General features: G+C 51.7%; 2 protein-coding genes across 16 annotated transcripts in view; one reads left to right on the forward strand and one right to left on the reverse strand.

Annotated features, from left to right (window-relative positions):
* Positions 1–1,986, forward strand: part of LOC105488882 (growth arrest specific 8) — a 34,853-nt gene extending 32,867 nt beyond the window's left edge. For 12 of the 15 annotated variants that reach the window (XM_071083716.1, XM_071083709.1, XM_071083717.1 and 9 more), the window contains one exon: positions 222–1,986. In XM_071083716.1, the coding sequence (XP_070939817.1) occupies positions 222–318 (97 nt within the window). In that variant the 3' untranslated portion in view covers positions 319–1,986. The remainder of the gene's footprint in view (positions 1–221) is intronic. The other 3 variants (XR_011616201.1, XR_011616203.1, XR_011616202.1) reach the window with 2 other exon arrangements.
* On the reverse strand, positions 748–4,389 carry LOC105488880 (5-hydroxyisourate hydrolase-like). The gene is made up of 4 exons (XM_071083720.1): positions 4,250–4,389; positions 3,670–3,809; positions 1,534–1,669; positions 748–1,026 (listed from the first exon to the last, which is right to left on the reverse strand). The coding sequence occupies exons 1-4, from the start codon at positions 4,307–4,309 to the stop codon at positions 937–939; spliced, it is 426 nt and encodes a 141-aa protein (XP_070939821.1). The 5' UTR covers positions 4,310–4,389; the 3' UTR covers positions 748–936.
* Between the last annotated feature and the right edge of the window lie 12,794 nt (positions 4,390–17,183).

The following is a 17,183-nucleotide window of genomic DNA, read 5'->3' on the forward strand; positions in this document are numbered from 1 at the left end:
TTGTGGAACGGGAATAGGAACAGCCTCTCCCTGTCGTGCTACCTGAGCCAATGCAGTGGAGGTGCTTGGTGCTGTGTCCCACACAGGAAATGACGGATAAGCGTTTGGCTTTATCCTTCTACACTGTGATGCTCACGTTGCCCCTCCACGGAGCTGCACTCAGCTCTGGTGGTCCTGAGCCTGGGGATCCTCAGCTCCCTCACTCCGCCCTGTCTCCACAGGCCCATAACGACCTGCTGCGCACGTACGAGGCAAAGCTGCTGGCCTTCGGGATCCCTCTGGACAACGTGGGCTTCAAGCCCTTGGAAACAGCTGTGATCGGGCAGACACTGGGCCAGGGCCCCGCGGGACTGGTGGGCACCCCCACGTAGCCGCCCCACTGGGGGGCCACAGCCCAGCCAGCCAGCCTAGGAACACTCTGGATGACAACCCCTTTCATACCAAGGACAGCAAGTTTTTTAGATTTTATCATCAGCAAATGAAAACTTTTCACATGTTCTTGCCATCCTCATTCCTGGCTCTGTGGAGGAGAACCACCTGCAGGACCCTCACCCGTGGTGCCCTGTCGCTTCCTTCCCTGGGTGCATGTCCAGGCTGTGTCCAGGCCTACTGCCTGGTCTCACCTCCAACCACAGTCAGCAGCACCTTCTCAGAGTGCCCCGCACTCACCTGGGGGCCGGGGCAGTGCCGCACTGTGCTGCCTGTCTTCATGCCACTGTTGTCCCATCAAGTGGACAGCTTTGCAGGTGCTGGCACTGACTTTATTGACACCTGAGTCACAGCCGCCCAGTGGGATTCTCCAGGGGGCCAGGACTTCCCCAGGAATTGGTGACACCAGTGCTCCCCGATGAGCATGAAGCCCACTCTGTTGAGGGCTGGGTGGGTGCAGCCAGCGTGCGGGAAAGGGCAGGCAGCCTCCTGCTGCCAGTCTTCGCTCTAGCTCCCTCGATAGGTGGTGTAGGACCAGGGGCTCAGCAGCAGGGGCACGTGGAACTTCTGGGCATTGCTGGTGATGGTGAACACAACCTGAGACGGAGAGAGGGCCAGGAGAGAGTATAAGGGGATGGCAGCAAACCACCTATCTGGCCCCAACACACCTTGGAGAATTCAGCAGCCCAGACTGAGGGTCTGGGAGGGGGTGAACCCTCTGCACCAGAGGGACACTCCACAGAAGCTGCAGCCCAATAAGTCAGGTGCTTCTGTGGCGGCTCCAGTGTGGGGTGAGGCAGTGAGGTTAGGCCCAGAGAGCTGGAGTTGGCTCAGATGAAAACCTGTGTCAACAAAGAGGGGATGAGTGGCCCAGCCTCCCCACAAAGCCTGACCCTGAGCAGGTCAGCGATGGGTGTGTCCTTATAGAGTCTATTGCTGCCTGGACACCTTTCTTTTGGGAGCTCAAAGCAAGTGAGCTCACCTACCTGCCACCGCCCAGGACCAGTCTGCCCACTGTCTAAATGATGCCCGGCCAGCAGGACCTGGCCTGCAGATCCCAGTGAGTCATGGGCCTCAGGCCCTCCAGCCCACCGGGGCTCTCACCTCCACGTATGGGTAGAAGCTTTCCTGCCCCCTCTTCCTCCAGTAGCCCTCAGTGTCGAAGGTGAGCTTGTAGGTGCCTGCCTTCATCTGGTCCTGCATCAGGAGTCCAGGGCAGCGGCCATCTGGGTCTGTGTAGCTGGGGAGAGGATGAGGCTGCAGAGACGGGGATGAGACGCCCCACCCCAGCTTTCCTGCGTCTGTACCCCAGTGGGCCTCAGACACTGCCCTGCCACCTGTCAGACTTGGGTGAGCAGACACAGTGGGGCTGTTAGGGCCTGCAGTTGCAGAGCAGTCCAGGGACACCACTGCCCTGTCTTTAGGAAGTCACAACACAGAGAAGCAAAAAGGGAAAAAGTCTCCTACAGTTTATAACCACTTTACAGCTGGCACGTATTTTTCCAGATTTTCTCTATGCATATTTGTTTACAAACTTAAAATAACTCATCAAGTGGATTATACTATTTGTATTGTTTTATAACCTGTGGTTTTCACTTAAAATATTGTGTGTGGCTGGCTGGGCACGGTGGCTCAAGCCTGTAATCCCAGCACTTCGGGAGGCCGAGGCGGGCGGATCACGAGGTCAGGAGATCGAGACCATCCTGGCTAACACAGTGAAACCCCGTCTCTACCAAAAATAGAAAAAATTAGCTGGGCATGGCGGCGGGCGCCTGTGGTCCCAGCTACTGGGGAGGCTGAGGCAGGAGAATGGTGTGAACCCGGGAGGTGGAGCTTGCAGTGAGCTGAGATCCGGCCACTGCACTCCAGCCTGGGCGACAGAGCGAGATTCCATCTCAAGAAAAAAAAAGGAAAAGAAAAATGTGTGGCTTTCTGCCAAACCCTCACCCACAGAATGGGCCTGTCCAGCTCCACGGAGTGTCCGTGTTGCGTGCCCTGGTCCCTTATCAGGGTTCTGAACAACTGTGGCTTTGCCCATAGTCACCTCCGGAAAACCTCACATCATTCTTGCCGGCTGGTCTTTAAAGTGCGCGCCTCTACTGTGATTAGAAGGAGCAGGCCCGAACAAGGTGGCTCACACCTGTAATCCCAGCACTTTGGGAGGCCAAGGCGGGTGGATCATGAGGTCAGGAGTTCAAGGTCAGTCTGGCCAAGATGATGAAACCCTGTCTCTACTAAAAATATAAAAATTAGCCGGGGGTGGTGGCGGGTGCCTGTAATCCCAGCTACTTGGGAGGCTGAGACAGGAGAATCTGTTGAACCCGGGAGGCGGAGGTTGCAGTGAGCCGAGATCACACCATTTCACTCTAGCCTGGACAACAAGAGAAACTCAAAAACAAAACAAAACAAAACCTAGCGTGTGTGCATGGGGGGAATGGGTCCCTGTGACCCACCACGGACGCCCAGCCCACACAGTGCTGTCCTAATTTCTCACGTGAGACCTGGACCCCTCACGTCTCAGCTTTTGTGAAGGACCAAATGAGGACTGGCACAGTCAGACTCTGATCCTATGGGCCCAGCCCTGCCCTTCTGGCTGGAAGGGAGGGGCCTGCCTCTCATGCAGGGGCCATAAGGCCTGGGTAGGTGACATCTGCCTCTGGAAGTGCCCCGCAGAGCCTGTGCCTGGGGCAGTGGGCAAGAGCCCATGGAGGCTGAGGGACACACGGCCCTTCAGGCCTGGCTGGGAATCCCAGCATGTACCTGGCTTGCTGCCTCAGTCTTCCCATGTGTGTAGAAGGGGTAAGTATGGTGCTGGCCCATGGGGTGTATGGAGAATGAAAAGAGTGGAAATAGTGTCCAGCCTACCGCCTGTCACAAGGTTACCCGTGATCTCAGTGACAGTGAGGTCTTCGATTGCACCTCAGGCCTCACCTAACCACCACCCCCCGCCCTCGCCCTGGCACAGCTGCCAGGGAGAGGCAGAAACTCACTCCCGCCCCATCAGGGTCACAGGGGCCTGAGGCTGGAGGGAGGGAGGAAACAGCTCCTCTCCTCATCCCTGTATTTTCAGAGGAAACGGGCTGAGAGAAGCAGAAGGGAGAGCTCCCAACCTAACCCCCAACCCGGGCTGAGAGGAGAGTCAGCAGCGGTGAGCTCCGCTCTCCATCCTCACTGCCTGGCTCCTCAGTCCCCGCCATCTGTCTCAGGGCGGGACTCCCCCTCCCAGGGCCTCTCTCCTACCTTGTCCTCAGCTCCATCCACTGCTGGCTGTGGTCCTCCAGCCAGGACAAGCGGAGACAGAGGCCTCTGGCTGGGAGCCCCGAGGCAGTGTCCAGCACATGGGTGGTCAGTGGGCTGGCCGTAGGCTCCATGCTGCTGCCCTGGGCCAGGAGAAGGAGACCAGGGTGAGCCTCTGGAGCCCTGTGCCCGCCCACCCACCCCAATCCTGCGTCCACACCAGCTGTGGCGCATAAACAGCCCTCTGGACAAGTTCTCCCAGCTGCCCAGGGGACAGGGGGCAAGGGTGACTGGAACTGCCTAGTCAGCTGATAAGGCACCAAACGTAAACAGCGCGACCTGTGCCTCCCGACCCTCCCCCACCAATCCCTCTGGCTCCCCTGCCCCACTGGGGACACCCACTCTCCCACCCACGCCCCCACGAAATGGCCATCTCCCCCCAGGCCCTCAGTTCCAGCCCCTGGGGTGGTTCTCCCAGAACTGGGCTCTCCTCCGCGCCCCGATTCCTGGGCCCTCGACGCTCAGCCCCCCGCAAGCAGCTGAGGGGACAGGAGCCCTGCAGGTCCAGGCCTGGCCCCCTAACCTCCTGGGGTTCTAGGTGTCGCTGGAGCCTCAGCAGCCGCAGGGCGGCCCGGGAGCTCATCCTGCCCTGCCGGACTGCGACGCCCGCGGGCAAAGGGAAGGGCGGGGCCGGTCACCCTGTCCCGGACCACCTCGTGCCCAGCAGGAGGGCCCCAGCGGGGCTGTGCCCAGGAAGGGGGCGGTGGTGGGGAATCAGGGCGAACAGACCTGGGGCCCGAAAGCGGAGTCGCGAGGACCTGCTCGGGGGTGGGTGGGGGCCGGGGGCGGGGCCGCGGCGAGAGGGGGCGGGGGGCGGGGCCGCGGCGAGAGGGGGCGGGGCCGCATTGAGAGCGGGGGTGGGGACCGGGGCGGGGCAGTGGGAGGGGGTGGGGACCGGGGCGGGGCAGTGGGAGGGGGTGGGGACCGGGGCGGGGCAGTGGGAGGGGGTGGGGACCGGGGCGGGGCAGTGGGAGGGGGTGGGGACCGGGACGGGGCAGTGGGAGGGGCGGGGCGGGGGGCGGGGAGACGGTGCTGTCCTGCTCTGGGACCTGGGACCTTTTTTTTTTTGAGACGGAGTCTTGCTCTGTCGTCTAGGCTGGAGTACAATGGCGCGATCTCGGCTCACTGCAACCTCCGCCTCCTTGCCTCAGCCTCCTGAGTAGCTGGGATTACAAGCGCCTGCCACCACGCCCAGATAATTTTTGTAGTTTTAGTAGAGATGGGGTTTCACTGTGTTGGCCAGGTTGGTCTCGAACTCCTAACCTCGTGATCGGCTTGCCTCGGCCTCCCAAAGTGCGAGGATTACAAGCGTGAGCCACCGCGCCTGGCCGGGAACGTCTTTCTTCTTGTCAAACTGCGTTTCCAGTTCTTGGGTGGTCAGCGTGGGTTATTTGTAGATGAAAAATTAGGCCACTCAAAGTCAAGGGAGGAGACCCCTCTCAGCAAAGGTTGGGAGTATTCTGGCTTACAACTACTTTGGGACTAGTTAGGAAACATCTATTTGGGATTCAAACACACATGACATTTGTTGTGGATTCTGCTTATAGGAGATAATCCCAAAGAGAGGCTCACACCTGTTATGGCAAATGCCCATGGGTGCCAGAGGCCAGAGACAACCAGACTGGCCCCAGTGGGGAAAAATTACCTAAACACCAGGGTACTCTGCAGCCCTTTAAAAAGCATGAGGCCCAGTTGTGTGTAAGATGAGAATTCTCCTGCAAAACAACTAGTGACAAAGGACAAAACAGTGTATAAAAGGGGGGAAGCTTGTAAATTCGTATCTCACTTTCACTGACTTGCAAGGATTAGCTAATTTAATCCTCATAACAACCTCATGCTGTATTGTTGTCCCTACCTTACAAAGCAGGAACTGAGGCACAGGGAGGCCATGTATTGGAATATTTCATAAAAGGAGACACAAAAGTCATCCCAGTGACCACCTCTCAAGATAGGCAGTTGCAGATGGAGTATATTTATTTTTACTCTTTAACCTTTTGTACTCTGAGAAATTCTAGTGGGCTTGTATCACTTTTTCAAAAGTCTCAAATGTTATAAATAAAGTGACAAAACAATGATCAGTCCTTTTGGGGGTTACCATGTAACCTTCCCCCTCTCCTGAGACTCTCCCTGCAGGGAAGGAGAAGCTAGTGGCCTGAGGAGGGAGAATGGCAGACCAAGGAGTTGTCAGAATTCCTCTCCTGGCCTCTCCAGGGTAAATCCCCCATCTTGCACCCACCTAGACCAAGAGGGACTGCAGGGCCCCCTTTCCCAGGGAAACTGAGACCCTCAGCTATGCCTGACCTCCTGGCATCTGCCCCTCTCTGAAAACCAGGGTCACCACTGGGATGTCATGTGCTGTGCTCTGGAAACTTCCTTAATGAGATGACCAGGCTCCACACCCCAGGGCCTTTTTTTTTTTTTTTGAGACAGAGTCTCGCTCTGTCAGCTAGGCTGGAGTGTAGTGGCACGATTTCAGCTCACTGCAACCTCTGCCTCCTGGGCTCAAGCAATTCTCCTGCCTCAGCCTCCTGAGTAGCTGGGATTACAGGTGTGTGGCACCACGCCCGGCTACTTTTTGTATTTTTAGTAGAGACAGAGTTTCACCATGTTGGCCAGGATGGTCTCCAACTCCTGACCTCAGGTGATCTGCCTGCCTTGGCCTCCCAAAGTGCTGGGATTACAGGTGTGAACCACCGCGCCTGGCTGAACACCCTGGGGCCTTTATGGCACCTTCAGGCAAATTTGAAAAAGAAGCGTCATCTTCAAGACTCTTATCTTCCAGAAAATTGTCATAATAAATATCCAAGTAGCCTATCTTTGGTTTTTAAATAAGTTATAATAAAATACAAAAACATTTCAAAATTATAAAGATGTCTGCAGTGATGGAATAATGTCTGAGATATGAAATAATGACACACTGTACAGCCTGAACACATTTTTCTGTCTGTAGAGCCAACCTCCTCCCTCTGACTCGTTGGAACACTTATTTTATTTTGTGGAATGAAGTGTTGCCTGATTCTAGAATTGCAGATGAGGTCAATTGAGATCTTTAAACTGAGTTTGTTGCAATTTTGTCTTCAGACAGGTTTCTGTTCTCCTGCAGAGACTGGGAGACAAGAGGCCTCACCCTTGCTGATGATCACCTTTCTAAGGGAGGGCTCTCAGGCTTAGAGAGAGGCCCTTCTGAGTCGCAAGACATGCTTACAAACTGAAAGCCTTTTAGTAAATGCTCCAAGAAAGGGAGGTCGGGGCCTATCATCAGAAGTTGGCTAGAGCAGAGGTCCCCAAATGGGCCACATAGTAGGAGGTGAGCGCATGGGCAAGCGAGCAAATGAAGCTTCATCTCTCTTTCCAGCTGCTCCCCATCAGTGGCATTACGCCTCCTGAGCCCCGCCTCCAGTCAGATCAGCAGCAGCGTGGATTCTGATAGGAGCACGAACCCTATTGTGAACTGCGCCTGTGAGGGATCTCCGTTGTGTGCTCCTTGAGACTCTAGTGCCTGATGGTCTGTCACTGTCTCCCAGATGGGACCGTCTCATTGCAGGAAAACGAGACGGCTCCCACCGATTCTGCATTATGGTGAGTTGTACAATTATTTCATGATATATTGCAATGCAATAATAACAGAAACAAAATGCACTGTAAATGTTCATTTGAATCATCCCAACCCTCCCCTCAACCCATCTGTGGAAAAATTGTCTTCCGTGAATCCAGTCCCTGATGCCAAAAAGTTTGGGGACACCTGGGCTGGAGCATGGTGAGATTTCCTCACTGCACTGAGCTTTTGCAGGCGGATGTTTTAGTGGAAGCAGCAAGGGTGCAAGTGCTGCTGGGCCATCCTGGGGGTGCAGTCTTACGCTGCGGGAAGCCATGCTGGATACTTCTGTCAAGTCTCCTAGTGTGAGGGTTTGGATGAGTTGTCATGTGCTGAGGGTTCAGCAGTTCTCCGTGGGTCCCTGTCCACTTCATTGGCCCCTAATAATTGTTTCTGAGTGCAGAAACTAAATTTTAGCTTCATTTCACACATATTGCCTCTAGCCGTTTTTCTCTACTGCCTCTAGCCGTTTTTCTCTACTGCCTCGTGTATTTTGGGAAGTTACAGCTTGACTGAATCAATCTCAGGTGATCCCTTTTATTCTCATAGGAAAAATCACTAAGGGCACTTCTACATATGTTCTTTAGGTTTGTCAGCTGAAGAATGACGAGGTTTCCCAATTTGGAAAGAAAAGATTTATTTCTCGTAAAGAGTTGCAGCCTGGTCATTTGGACGGGCTGGAAAGCACAGCCTCCGGCCAGAAGCCAGAAATAGGCACTTCAAGGGGCAGAAGACTAAGACGGGGATTTCACTGAATGGCTTGGCCAAATATACATACCCCATAAGCTATACGAGAAGTCATGAATATGTATGAGAGGAGAAATGTGTGCATTCGTGATTGAGCTTCCTGCCTCTCCCTGGGTCCAGTGTTCAGAAAATGGCACTGTTAGCATGACTTGAGGGTGGAGTTTTTGGGCCTCTGACCTCCAAGGTGAAGTAGAAGACTCACTGACCCTCACTATGCATTATCTGTAGACGGTCTAGAACCACGTCATTCTCTGTCGTCCGGCCAGAACCACTGCCTGGTCATTGTCTGTCGTCCGGCCAGAACCACTGCCTGGTCATTGTCTGTCGTCCGGCCAGAACCACTGCCTGGTCATTGTCTGTCGTCCGGCCAGAACCACTGCCTGGTCATTGTCTGTCGTCCGGCCAGAACCACTGCCTGGTCATTGTCTGTCGTCCGGCCAGAACCACTGCCTGGTCATTGTCTGTCGTCCGGCCAGAACCACTGCCTGGTCATTGTCTGTCGTCCGGCCAGAACCACTGCCTGGTCATTGTCTGTCGTCCGGCCAGAACCACTGCCTGGTCATTGTCTGTCGTCCGGCCAGAACCACTGCCTGGTCATTCTCTGTCGTCCGGCTAGAACCACTGCCTGGTCAATGGTCTTTCAGCAGGGAGGAATGCTGGTTAGTTGTGTCGAAACTGCAAAAATGGAAGGACCATAGTCTGGCACTTGATTGATATCAGTGGTGGAGTCTCCCCAAAGGGCCGATTGCTGTTTAGCCCTTTGGGAAGAAAGACTAATGGTGGTTAGTGAGGAAGGGGGTATAACAAGGTATGTCTGAGCTCCTGTCCAATCATGACTGGGAACTCAGTTTTCAGGCTTTCTCTGGAGTACCCTTGGCCACAATCAATTGTGGGGTTGTTTAAGTGTGTATTGGCTGGGCACAATGGCTCACACTTGTAATCCCAGCACTTTGGGAGCCCGAGGCAGGCAGATCATGAAGTCAAGAGATCGAGACCACCCTTGCCAACATGGTGAAACACCACTAGGTGGCGTGGTGGCATGCACCTGTAGTCCTAGCTACTCAGGAGGCTGAGGCAGGAGAATCACTTGAACCCGGGAGGCGGAGGTTGCAGGGAGCCGAGATTGCGCCACTGCACTCCAGCCTGGTGGCAGAGTGAGACTCCATCTAAAAAAAAAAAAAAGGTGTATCACCTCCAGCCTCGCTCTCTCTCTTCCTCCTGCTCTGGCCATGTGATATGTCTGCTCCCTCTTTGTCCTCTACCATAATTATAAGTTTTCTGAGGCCTCTGCAGAAGCCAAGCAGCGACTGCAATGCTTTCTGTACAACCTGCAGAACCATGAGCCAATTAAGCTTCTTTTCTTTATAAATTACCCAGCCTCAAGTATTTCTTTTTTCTTTTCTTTTCTTTTTTTTTTTTTTTTGAGATGGAGTCTCGCTCTGTTGCCCAGGCTGGAGGGCAATGGCGCGATCTCAGCTCACTGCAAGCTCCGCCTCCTGGGTTCATGCCATTCTCCTGCCTCAGCCTCCCGAATAGCTGGGACTACAGGCGCCCACCATCACACCCAGCTAATTTTTTTTTTGTATATTTACTAGATATGGGGTTTCACCATGTTATCCAGGATGGTCTTGATCTCCTGACCTCGTGATCTACTCACCTCGGCCTCCCTCCCAAAGTGCTGAGACTACAGGCATGAGCCACTGCGCCTGGCCTCAAGTATTTCTTTGTAACAATGTGAGAACAGAGTAATACAGAAAATTGGTACCAGGAGTGGGGCATTGCTATAAAGATACCTGAAAATGTGGAAGTGACTTTGGAACTGGGTAACAGGCAGAGGTTGGAAGACTTTGGAGGGCTCAGAAGAAGACAGGAAGATGAGAGAATGTTTGGAACTTCCTAGAGACTGGATAAATCATTGTGACCAAAATGCTGATAGTGATATGTATAGTGACACAGGCTGACAAGGTCTCAGATGGAAATTAGGAAGTTATTGGGGCTGGAGCAGAGGTCATTTTTGTTATGCCTTAGTGAAGAACTTGGCAGCACTGTGCTCCTGCTCTAGGGATCTGTGGAATTTTGAACTTGAGAATGATGATTTAGGGTAACTGGTGGAATAAATTTCTAAGCAGCAAAGCATTCAAGATGTAGCCTGGCTGCTTCTAACAACCTATGCCCATATGTGTGAGCAAATAAATGACTTAAAATTGTAATGTATATTTAAAGGGTACACAGAGGGTAAAAGTTTAGAATGGGCCGGGCGCGGTGGCTCACGCCTGTAATCCCAGCACTTTGGGAGGCCGAGACGGGCGGATCACGAGGTCAGGAGATCGAGACCATCCTGGCTAACACGGTGAAACCCCGTCTCTACTAAAAAATACAAAAAACTAGCCGGGCGAGGTGGCGGGCGCCTGTAGTCCCAGCTACTCGGGAGGCTGATGCAGGAGAATGGCGTGATCCCGGGAGGCGGAGATTGCAGTGAGCTGAGATCCGGCCACCGCACTCCAGCCTGGGTGACAGAGCGAGACTCTGTCTCAAAAAAAAAAAAAAAAGTTTAGAATGTTTGCAGCTAGGCCATGTGGTAGATAAGAAAAGCCCATTTTTAGGGGAGGGATTCAAGCAAGCTGCATACATTTGTGTAAGTTAAAAGGAGTCAGGTGCTAATAACCAAAACAATGGGGAGAAGGCCTTGAAGGAATTTCAAAGACCTTCAAGGCAGCTCTTCCCATTACAGGCCTGGAGGCCTAGGAGGGTTGAATGGTTTGGGCCAGCCCCAGACCCCTGGCAGCCTCGAGATGCTGCTCCCTGCATCCTTGCCACTCCAGCTTCAGCCATGACTCAAAGGGGCCCAAGTACAGCTCTGGTGGCTGCTTCAGAGCGTGCAAGCCATAAGCTTTGGCAGCTTCCATGTGGTGTTAAGCCTGTGGGTGCACAGAGTGCAAGAGTTGAGTCTTTTTTTTTTTTTTTTTTTTGGAGACGGAGTCTCGCTCTGCCGCCCAGGCTGGAGTGCAGTGGCCGGATCTCAGCTCACTGCAAGCTCCGCCTCCCGGGTTCACGCCATTCTCCTGCCTCAGCCTCCCGAGTAGTTGGGACTACAGGCGCCCGCCACCGCGCCCGGCTAGTTTTTTTTTTTTGTATTTTTTAGTAGAGACGGAGTTTCACCGTGTTAGCCAGGATGGTCTCGATCTCCTGACCTCGTGATCCGCCCGTCTCGGCCTCCCAAAGTGCTGGGATTACAGGCTTGAGCCACCGCGCCCGGCCAAGAGTTGAGTCTTGGGAACCTCTGGCTAGATTTCAGAGGATCTATGGAAAAGCCTGGATGTCCAGGAAGGAGCCTGCTGCAGGGGCAGTGCCCTCATGGAGAAGCTCTACTACAGCAGTGGAGAGGAGGGGAAATGTGGGATTGGAGCCCCAACACAGTCCCCACTGGGACACTGCCTATTGGAGCTATGCGAAAGGGGCCACCATTCTCCAGACCCACCAATAACTTGCACCCTGTGCCTGGAAAAGCCTCAGGCTCTCAATGCCAGCCCATGAGAGTGGCTATGGGGGTGCTGAACCCTGCAAAACCACAGGGTCATAGCTGACCAAGGCCTTGGGAGCCCACCCCTAGCATGCTTGGATGTGGGACATGGAGTCAAAGGAGATTATTTTGGAACTTTAAGATTTAGTGACTGCCCTGCTGGCTTTTGGGCTTGCATGAGGCCTGTAGCTCCCTTCTTTTGGGTGATTTCTCCATTTTGAAATGGGAATATTTACCCAATGCTTGTACTCCCATTGTGTCTCGGAAGTACATAACTTGTTTTTGATTTTACAGGCTCATAGGTGGAAGGGATTTGCCTGTGTCAGATGCAACTTGGAACTTTGAACTTTTGAGTTAATGCTGAAATGAGTTAAGACTTTGAGGGACTGTTGGGAAGGCATGATTGTATTTTGCAATGGGAGAAGAACATGAGATCTGGGGGGCAAGGGTTGGAATGATATGGTTTGCATCTGTGTCCCCATCAAGTCTCATGTTGAATTGTAATCCCTGGTGTTGGAGGTGAGGCGTGGTGGGAGGTGACTGAATCATGGGGGTGGATTTCTTATGAAGAGTTTAGCACCATCCCCACTTGGTACTGCTTTCATGACAGTGAGTGAGTTTTCATGAGACCTGGTCATTCAGAAGGGTGAGACATAGCCCTCTTCCCTCTCTCTTGCTCCTGCTTCCACCATGTGGGATGTCTCACTGCCCTTTGCCTTATGCCATAACTGGAAGCTTGCCAAGGCCTTCCTACAGGCAGAAACCACTATGCTTCCTATACAGCCTGCAGAACCATGAGCCAACGAAACCTCTTTTCTTTATAAATTACCCAGTCTCAGGTGTTTCTCTATAGCAATGTGAAAATGGAATAATACAGAGGGCTTATGATTTTATTTTTACTTCTCAGATTATGTTTTAGTAGAAGAAAAGAGCTAAGTGAGCCGAGTGTGGTGGCTCACACCTGTAATACCAGCACTTTGGGAGGCTGAGATGGGTGAATCACAAGGTAAGGAGTTTGAGACCAGCCTGGCCAACATGGTGAAATGCCATCTCTACTAAAAATACAAAAAATTAGTAGGGCATGGTGGTGCGTGCCTGTAATCCCAGCTACTCAGGAGGCTAAGGCAGGAGAATCGCTTGAGCATGGGAGACAGAGGTTGCAGTGAGCTGAGATCACACCACTGCACTCCAAACCTGGGCAACAGAGTGAGACTCCATCACAGAAAAAAAAAAAAAAAAAAAAAAGAAAAGAGCTAAGTGTAGCTGTGGCAGGCCAGGTCTTACTAACACAGGCTTCTGTTACAACTGTCTCAGCACTGACTGAGCAGTTAGGTTAAATATTAAAAGCTAATTGAGCCAGTGCCCTTGTAGTAGGACAAGCCACAGACAAAACCCCTCAGACACTGAGTTAAAGAAGAAAGCGGTTTATTCAGCCGGGAGCATCAGCAAGACTCCTGTCTCAAGAGCCGAGCTCCCTGAGTGAGCAATTCCTGTCCCTTTTAAGGGCTCACAACTCTAAGGGGATGTGCATGAGAGGGTCATGATTGATTGAGCAAGCAGCGGGTACGTGACTGGGGGCTGCGTGCACCGGTAGTTAGATTGAAACAAAACAGGACAGGGATTTTCACAGTGCTTTTCCATACAATGTCTATAATCTATAGATAACATAACCAATTAGGTCAGGGGTCGATCTTTAACTACCAGGCCCAGGGTGTGGCGCTGGGCTGTCTGCTTGTGGATTTCATTTCTGCCTTTTAGTTTTTACTTCTTCTTTCTTTGGAGGCAGAAATTGGACATAAGACAATATGAGGGGTGGTCTCCTCCCTTACCCTCATACAAAGCCTGGAATGTAACAAAGAGCCCACTAAGAGTTTTTCCTAGGCCTTTCCTGGGCCTTGAAACATGACAAGATAATGAAGGAATTCTTAACAGGACCCTTTTAGGATTAAACAAGTTTTTTGGGGGGTCTGAAGAAACTCCTCACACTACCACACGTAAGTTTATTGAGGGTCTAAAGGAACTCCCCAAGCCTCCATGATTTAGCAGGAGATAAGGATAATCACCCCAGCACCTGGACCCATGTAGTTTAAATACATTTCTGAGGCTCCAGAGAAGATTTTCAGGACTCAGATCTTAGTTAATAGATTAGAAGTTAACCACTTACATCTTTACATGAATGCACACTTACACATAGACATAGAGCTTAGAAGGTATATAAGCTTTGGAAAACTTTGTAATTTTGAGTTGGTCTGGTGATAATTTCCAGGTCTTCTCCCTGTAACTGGTTACAAAAATAAAAATTCTTTCCTCTCCCAGTTCGTCCGCATCTTGTTATTGGTGATGAGAACAAGCAGCCCGACCCTCGTTTTGGTCTGGGAGCATAGTCATGGCTTAGATCACTGCAGTGGAACAGAAAAGGCTAACTATAATGATAGTTATATATAGATCTGAAGCTGCTTTACTTGAAATGTCTCTGAACTGGCTGATATGTAGGACAATCCTTTACATGTTCTAGATTGTAAAAGAAGATAAGAAAAGAAAAATAGCTCAGAGCAGTCTGAGCCATGTGAGGTGTGCAAATTTTATCAGGCCCCCAGTGACACAAGCGTGGGACTTCAATCATGCTCTCTACACCTGTGCCTGGGGGCAGTTGTTTAAAGGCATCTAGAAATCCTCTCCACCAACTGCCCTGTGGACTCAGAAACTGAGTTTCCAACTATTAGCCTTCGTTTTTGTTTATTTTCATAGAAAATTCCCCTCATTAAATGCCTGATGGCTAGTACCATCTAGCAGACACCCTCTACTACCAAGTCCCAACTGGGGATTCCACTGGCTTTAACTGAATGAGAAAAGGGACTTAGATTGTTCAAAGCAGGGAACTGACTCGATTTTGAGCACTCCATTTCCCCTCTTGACTCTCCATGCCCTGGGGACATTTTGGTCTGAGAGCCCTTCTCTCACTTCAAGAATCAGAGTCAGAACCAAAGGCTGAGCTTGTTTGTGGCAGCAAAGCTGATGGCCCATGCATCTGGGGCACTTCCTTCTTCTCCACACCACCCCTGTTCAACTTTCTTCTGGGGGGAACTTCAGAACATTTCAGTCATGTGTCTGCTGGGAGGTACAGGGAGGCTTGACTCCTGAGCCCTTCCAGGAGGACAGGAAGGCTTCTTCCTAGGCCTGCAGGGATGGTCTCTGCCCTCCGTGAGCTTGGCTGGGTCTTGACAGAGAGTGTGGATTTTTTTTTTTTTTTTTTTTTTTGAGACGGAGTCTCACTCTATCGCCCAGGCTGGAGTGCAGTGGCGCAATCTTGGCTCACTGCAAACTCCACCTCCCAGGTTCACGCAATTCTCCTGCCTCAGCCTCCCAAGTAGCTAGGACTACAGGCGACGGCCACCACGCCCGGCTAATTTTTTTTTGTATTTTTAGTAGAGACGGGGTTTCACTGTGTTAGCCAGGATGGTCTCGATCTCCTGACCTCGTGATCCACCCGCCTCGGCCTCCCAAAGTGCTGGGATTACAGGCTTGAGCCCCCGCGCCTGGCCGAGAGTGTGCATCTTAATAAAAAAAAACAAAAAACTATCCCTTTTCATAATCTTTTTTAAAAAAAGAGTAAGGTGTTTGTTTTTACATTTTTGTTTCTCTGTAGGAGACTGAGGATCTAGGATTCCCCTGGAGGAAGCAGGGGCATTCCTTCTATGATTGGTTCCCTCAAGTGGACACACACATATACACACAAGTACATGCACATACATGTGCAGACACACACACAAAGTACATGCAAATATGTGTGTAGATACACACACACAAGTACATGCACATATGTGTGTGGATACACACGCACACACAAGTACATGCACATATGTGTGTGGATACACACGCACACACAAGTACATGCACATATGTGTGCAGACACATACATGCACACACAAGTATATGCACATAAGTGTGTGGATACACACATGCACACACACCTGTGGGATATGATGAGGTTTCTCTTCACATAATCTGATCAATATTTTATTCTTTAATTCATAGTACCCAACCCACATCTGTGTGAAGAGACCACCAAACAGGCTTTTGTGTGAGCAACAAGGCTGTTTATTTCACCTGGGTGCAGGTGGGCTGAGTCCGAAAAGAGCATCAGTGAAGGGAGATGGGGTGGTGCCATTTTATAAGATTTCGGTAGGCAGTGGAAAATTATAGTCAAAGGGGGTTGTTCTCTGGCTGGCCGGGGTGGGGGTCACAAGGTGCTCAGTGGGAGAGCTTTTTGAGCCAGGATAAAAGAATTTCACAAGGTAACATCATCAGTTAAGGCAGGAACAGGCCATTTTCAGTTCTTTTGTGATTCTTCAGTTGCCTCAGGCCATCTGGATGTGTAAGTGCATGTCACAGGGAAGATGATGGCTTAGCTTGGGCTCAGAGGCCTGACACCCCCTTTCTCCTTTTTTCCTTTTTGCCTTTGTTAGATGCCCAGGCATGCCACAGTACTAGGCGTTATGAGTACCAGCTCACATTCCTTTCCTTATTTGGAAAGAGGACTAACTTTCTAGTTCATTACAGACACCCCTTCCCCTTCCTCTCCACTGTCTTTTTTTTTTTTTTTTTTTGAGACAGAGTCTCACTCTTTCGCCCAGGCTGGGGTGCAGTGGTGCAATCTCAGCTCACTGCAAGCTCCGCCTCCCGTGTTCACGCCATTCTCCTGCCTCAGCCTCCCGAGTAGCTGGGACCACAGGCACCCGCCACCACGCCCGGCCAATTTTTTGTATTTTTAGTAGAGACGGGGTTTCACTGTGTCAGCCAGGATGGTCTCGATCTCCTGACCTCATCATCCGCCCGCCTCGGCCTCCCAAAGTGCTGGGGTTACAGGTGTGAGCCACCATGCCCAGCCTCCACTTTCTTTTACTTGCCCACCTTATCTAAAAAAATCAAATGTTTAGCCAACTGGGATTAGTGTAGATTGTATGACCTGACCCCGGCCAATGGGAAAAGGTACAGGGGCAGGACTTGCGCCAGGAATAAAGGCTCTCGTGCCCCTTTGTTCATGTGTGCTCTCGTGGTGACTGGCCAAGGAGGCGCCCTTCTGTGCAGAAATAAAATTGCTTTGCTAAGAATCTGTTGTTCGAGTTGTAGCAGGACAAGCCGCAGACAAAACTCCTCAGACACCGAGTTAAAGAAGGAAGAGGTGGCCGGGCGCGGTGGCTCAAGCCTGTAATCCCAGCACTTTGGGAGGCCGAGACGGGTAGATCACGAGGTCAGGAGATCGAGACCATCCTGGCTAACATGGTGAAACCCCGTTTCTACTAAAAAAAAAATACAAAAAAACTAGCCGGGCGAGGTGGCGGGCGCCTGTAGTCCCAGCTACTCGGGAGGCTGAGGCAGGAGAATGGCGTGAACCCGGGAGGCGGAGCTTGCAGTGAGCTGAGATCCGGCCACTGCACTCCAGCCTGGGTGACAGAGCGAGACTCCGTCGCAAAAAAAAAAAAAAAAAAAGAAGGAAGAGGTTTATTCGGCCGGCAGCATTGGTAAGACTCCTGTCTCAAGAGCCAAGCTCCCCAAGTAAGCAATTCCTGTCCCTTTTAAGGGCTCACAGCTTTA

The sequence above is a fragment of the Macaca nemestrina genome, chromosome 18, assembly GCF_043159975.1.
Source record: "Macaca nemestrina isolate mMacNem1 chromosome 18, mMacNem.hap1, whole genome shotgun sequence".
In the NCBI taxonomy this organism is placed as follows: Eukaryota; Metazoa; Chordata; class Mammalia; order Primates; family Cercopithecidae; genus Macaca; species Macaca nemestrina.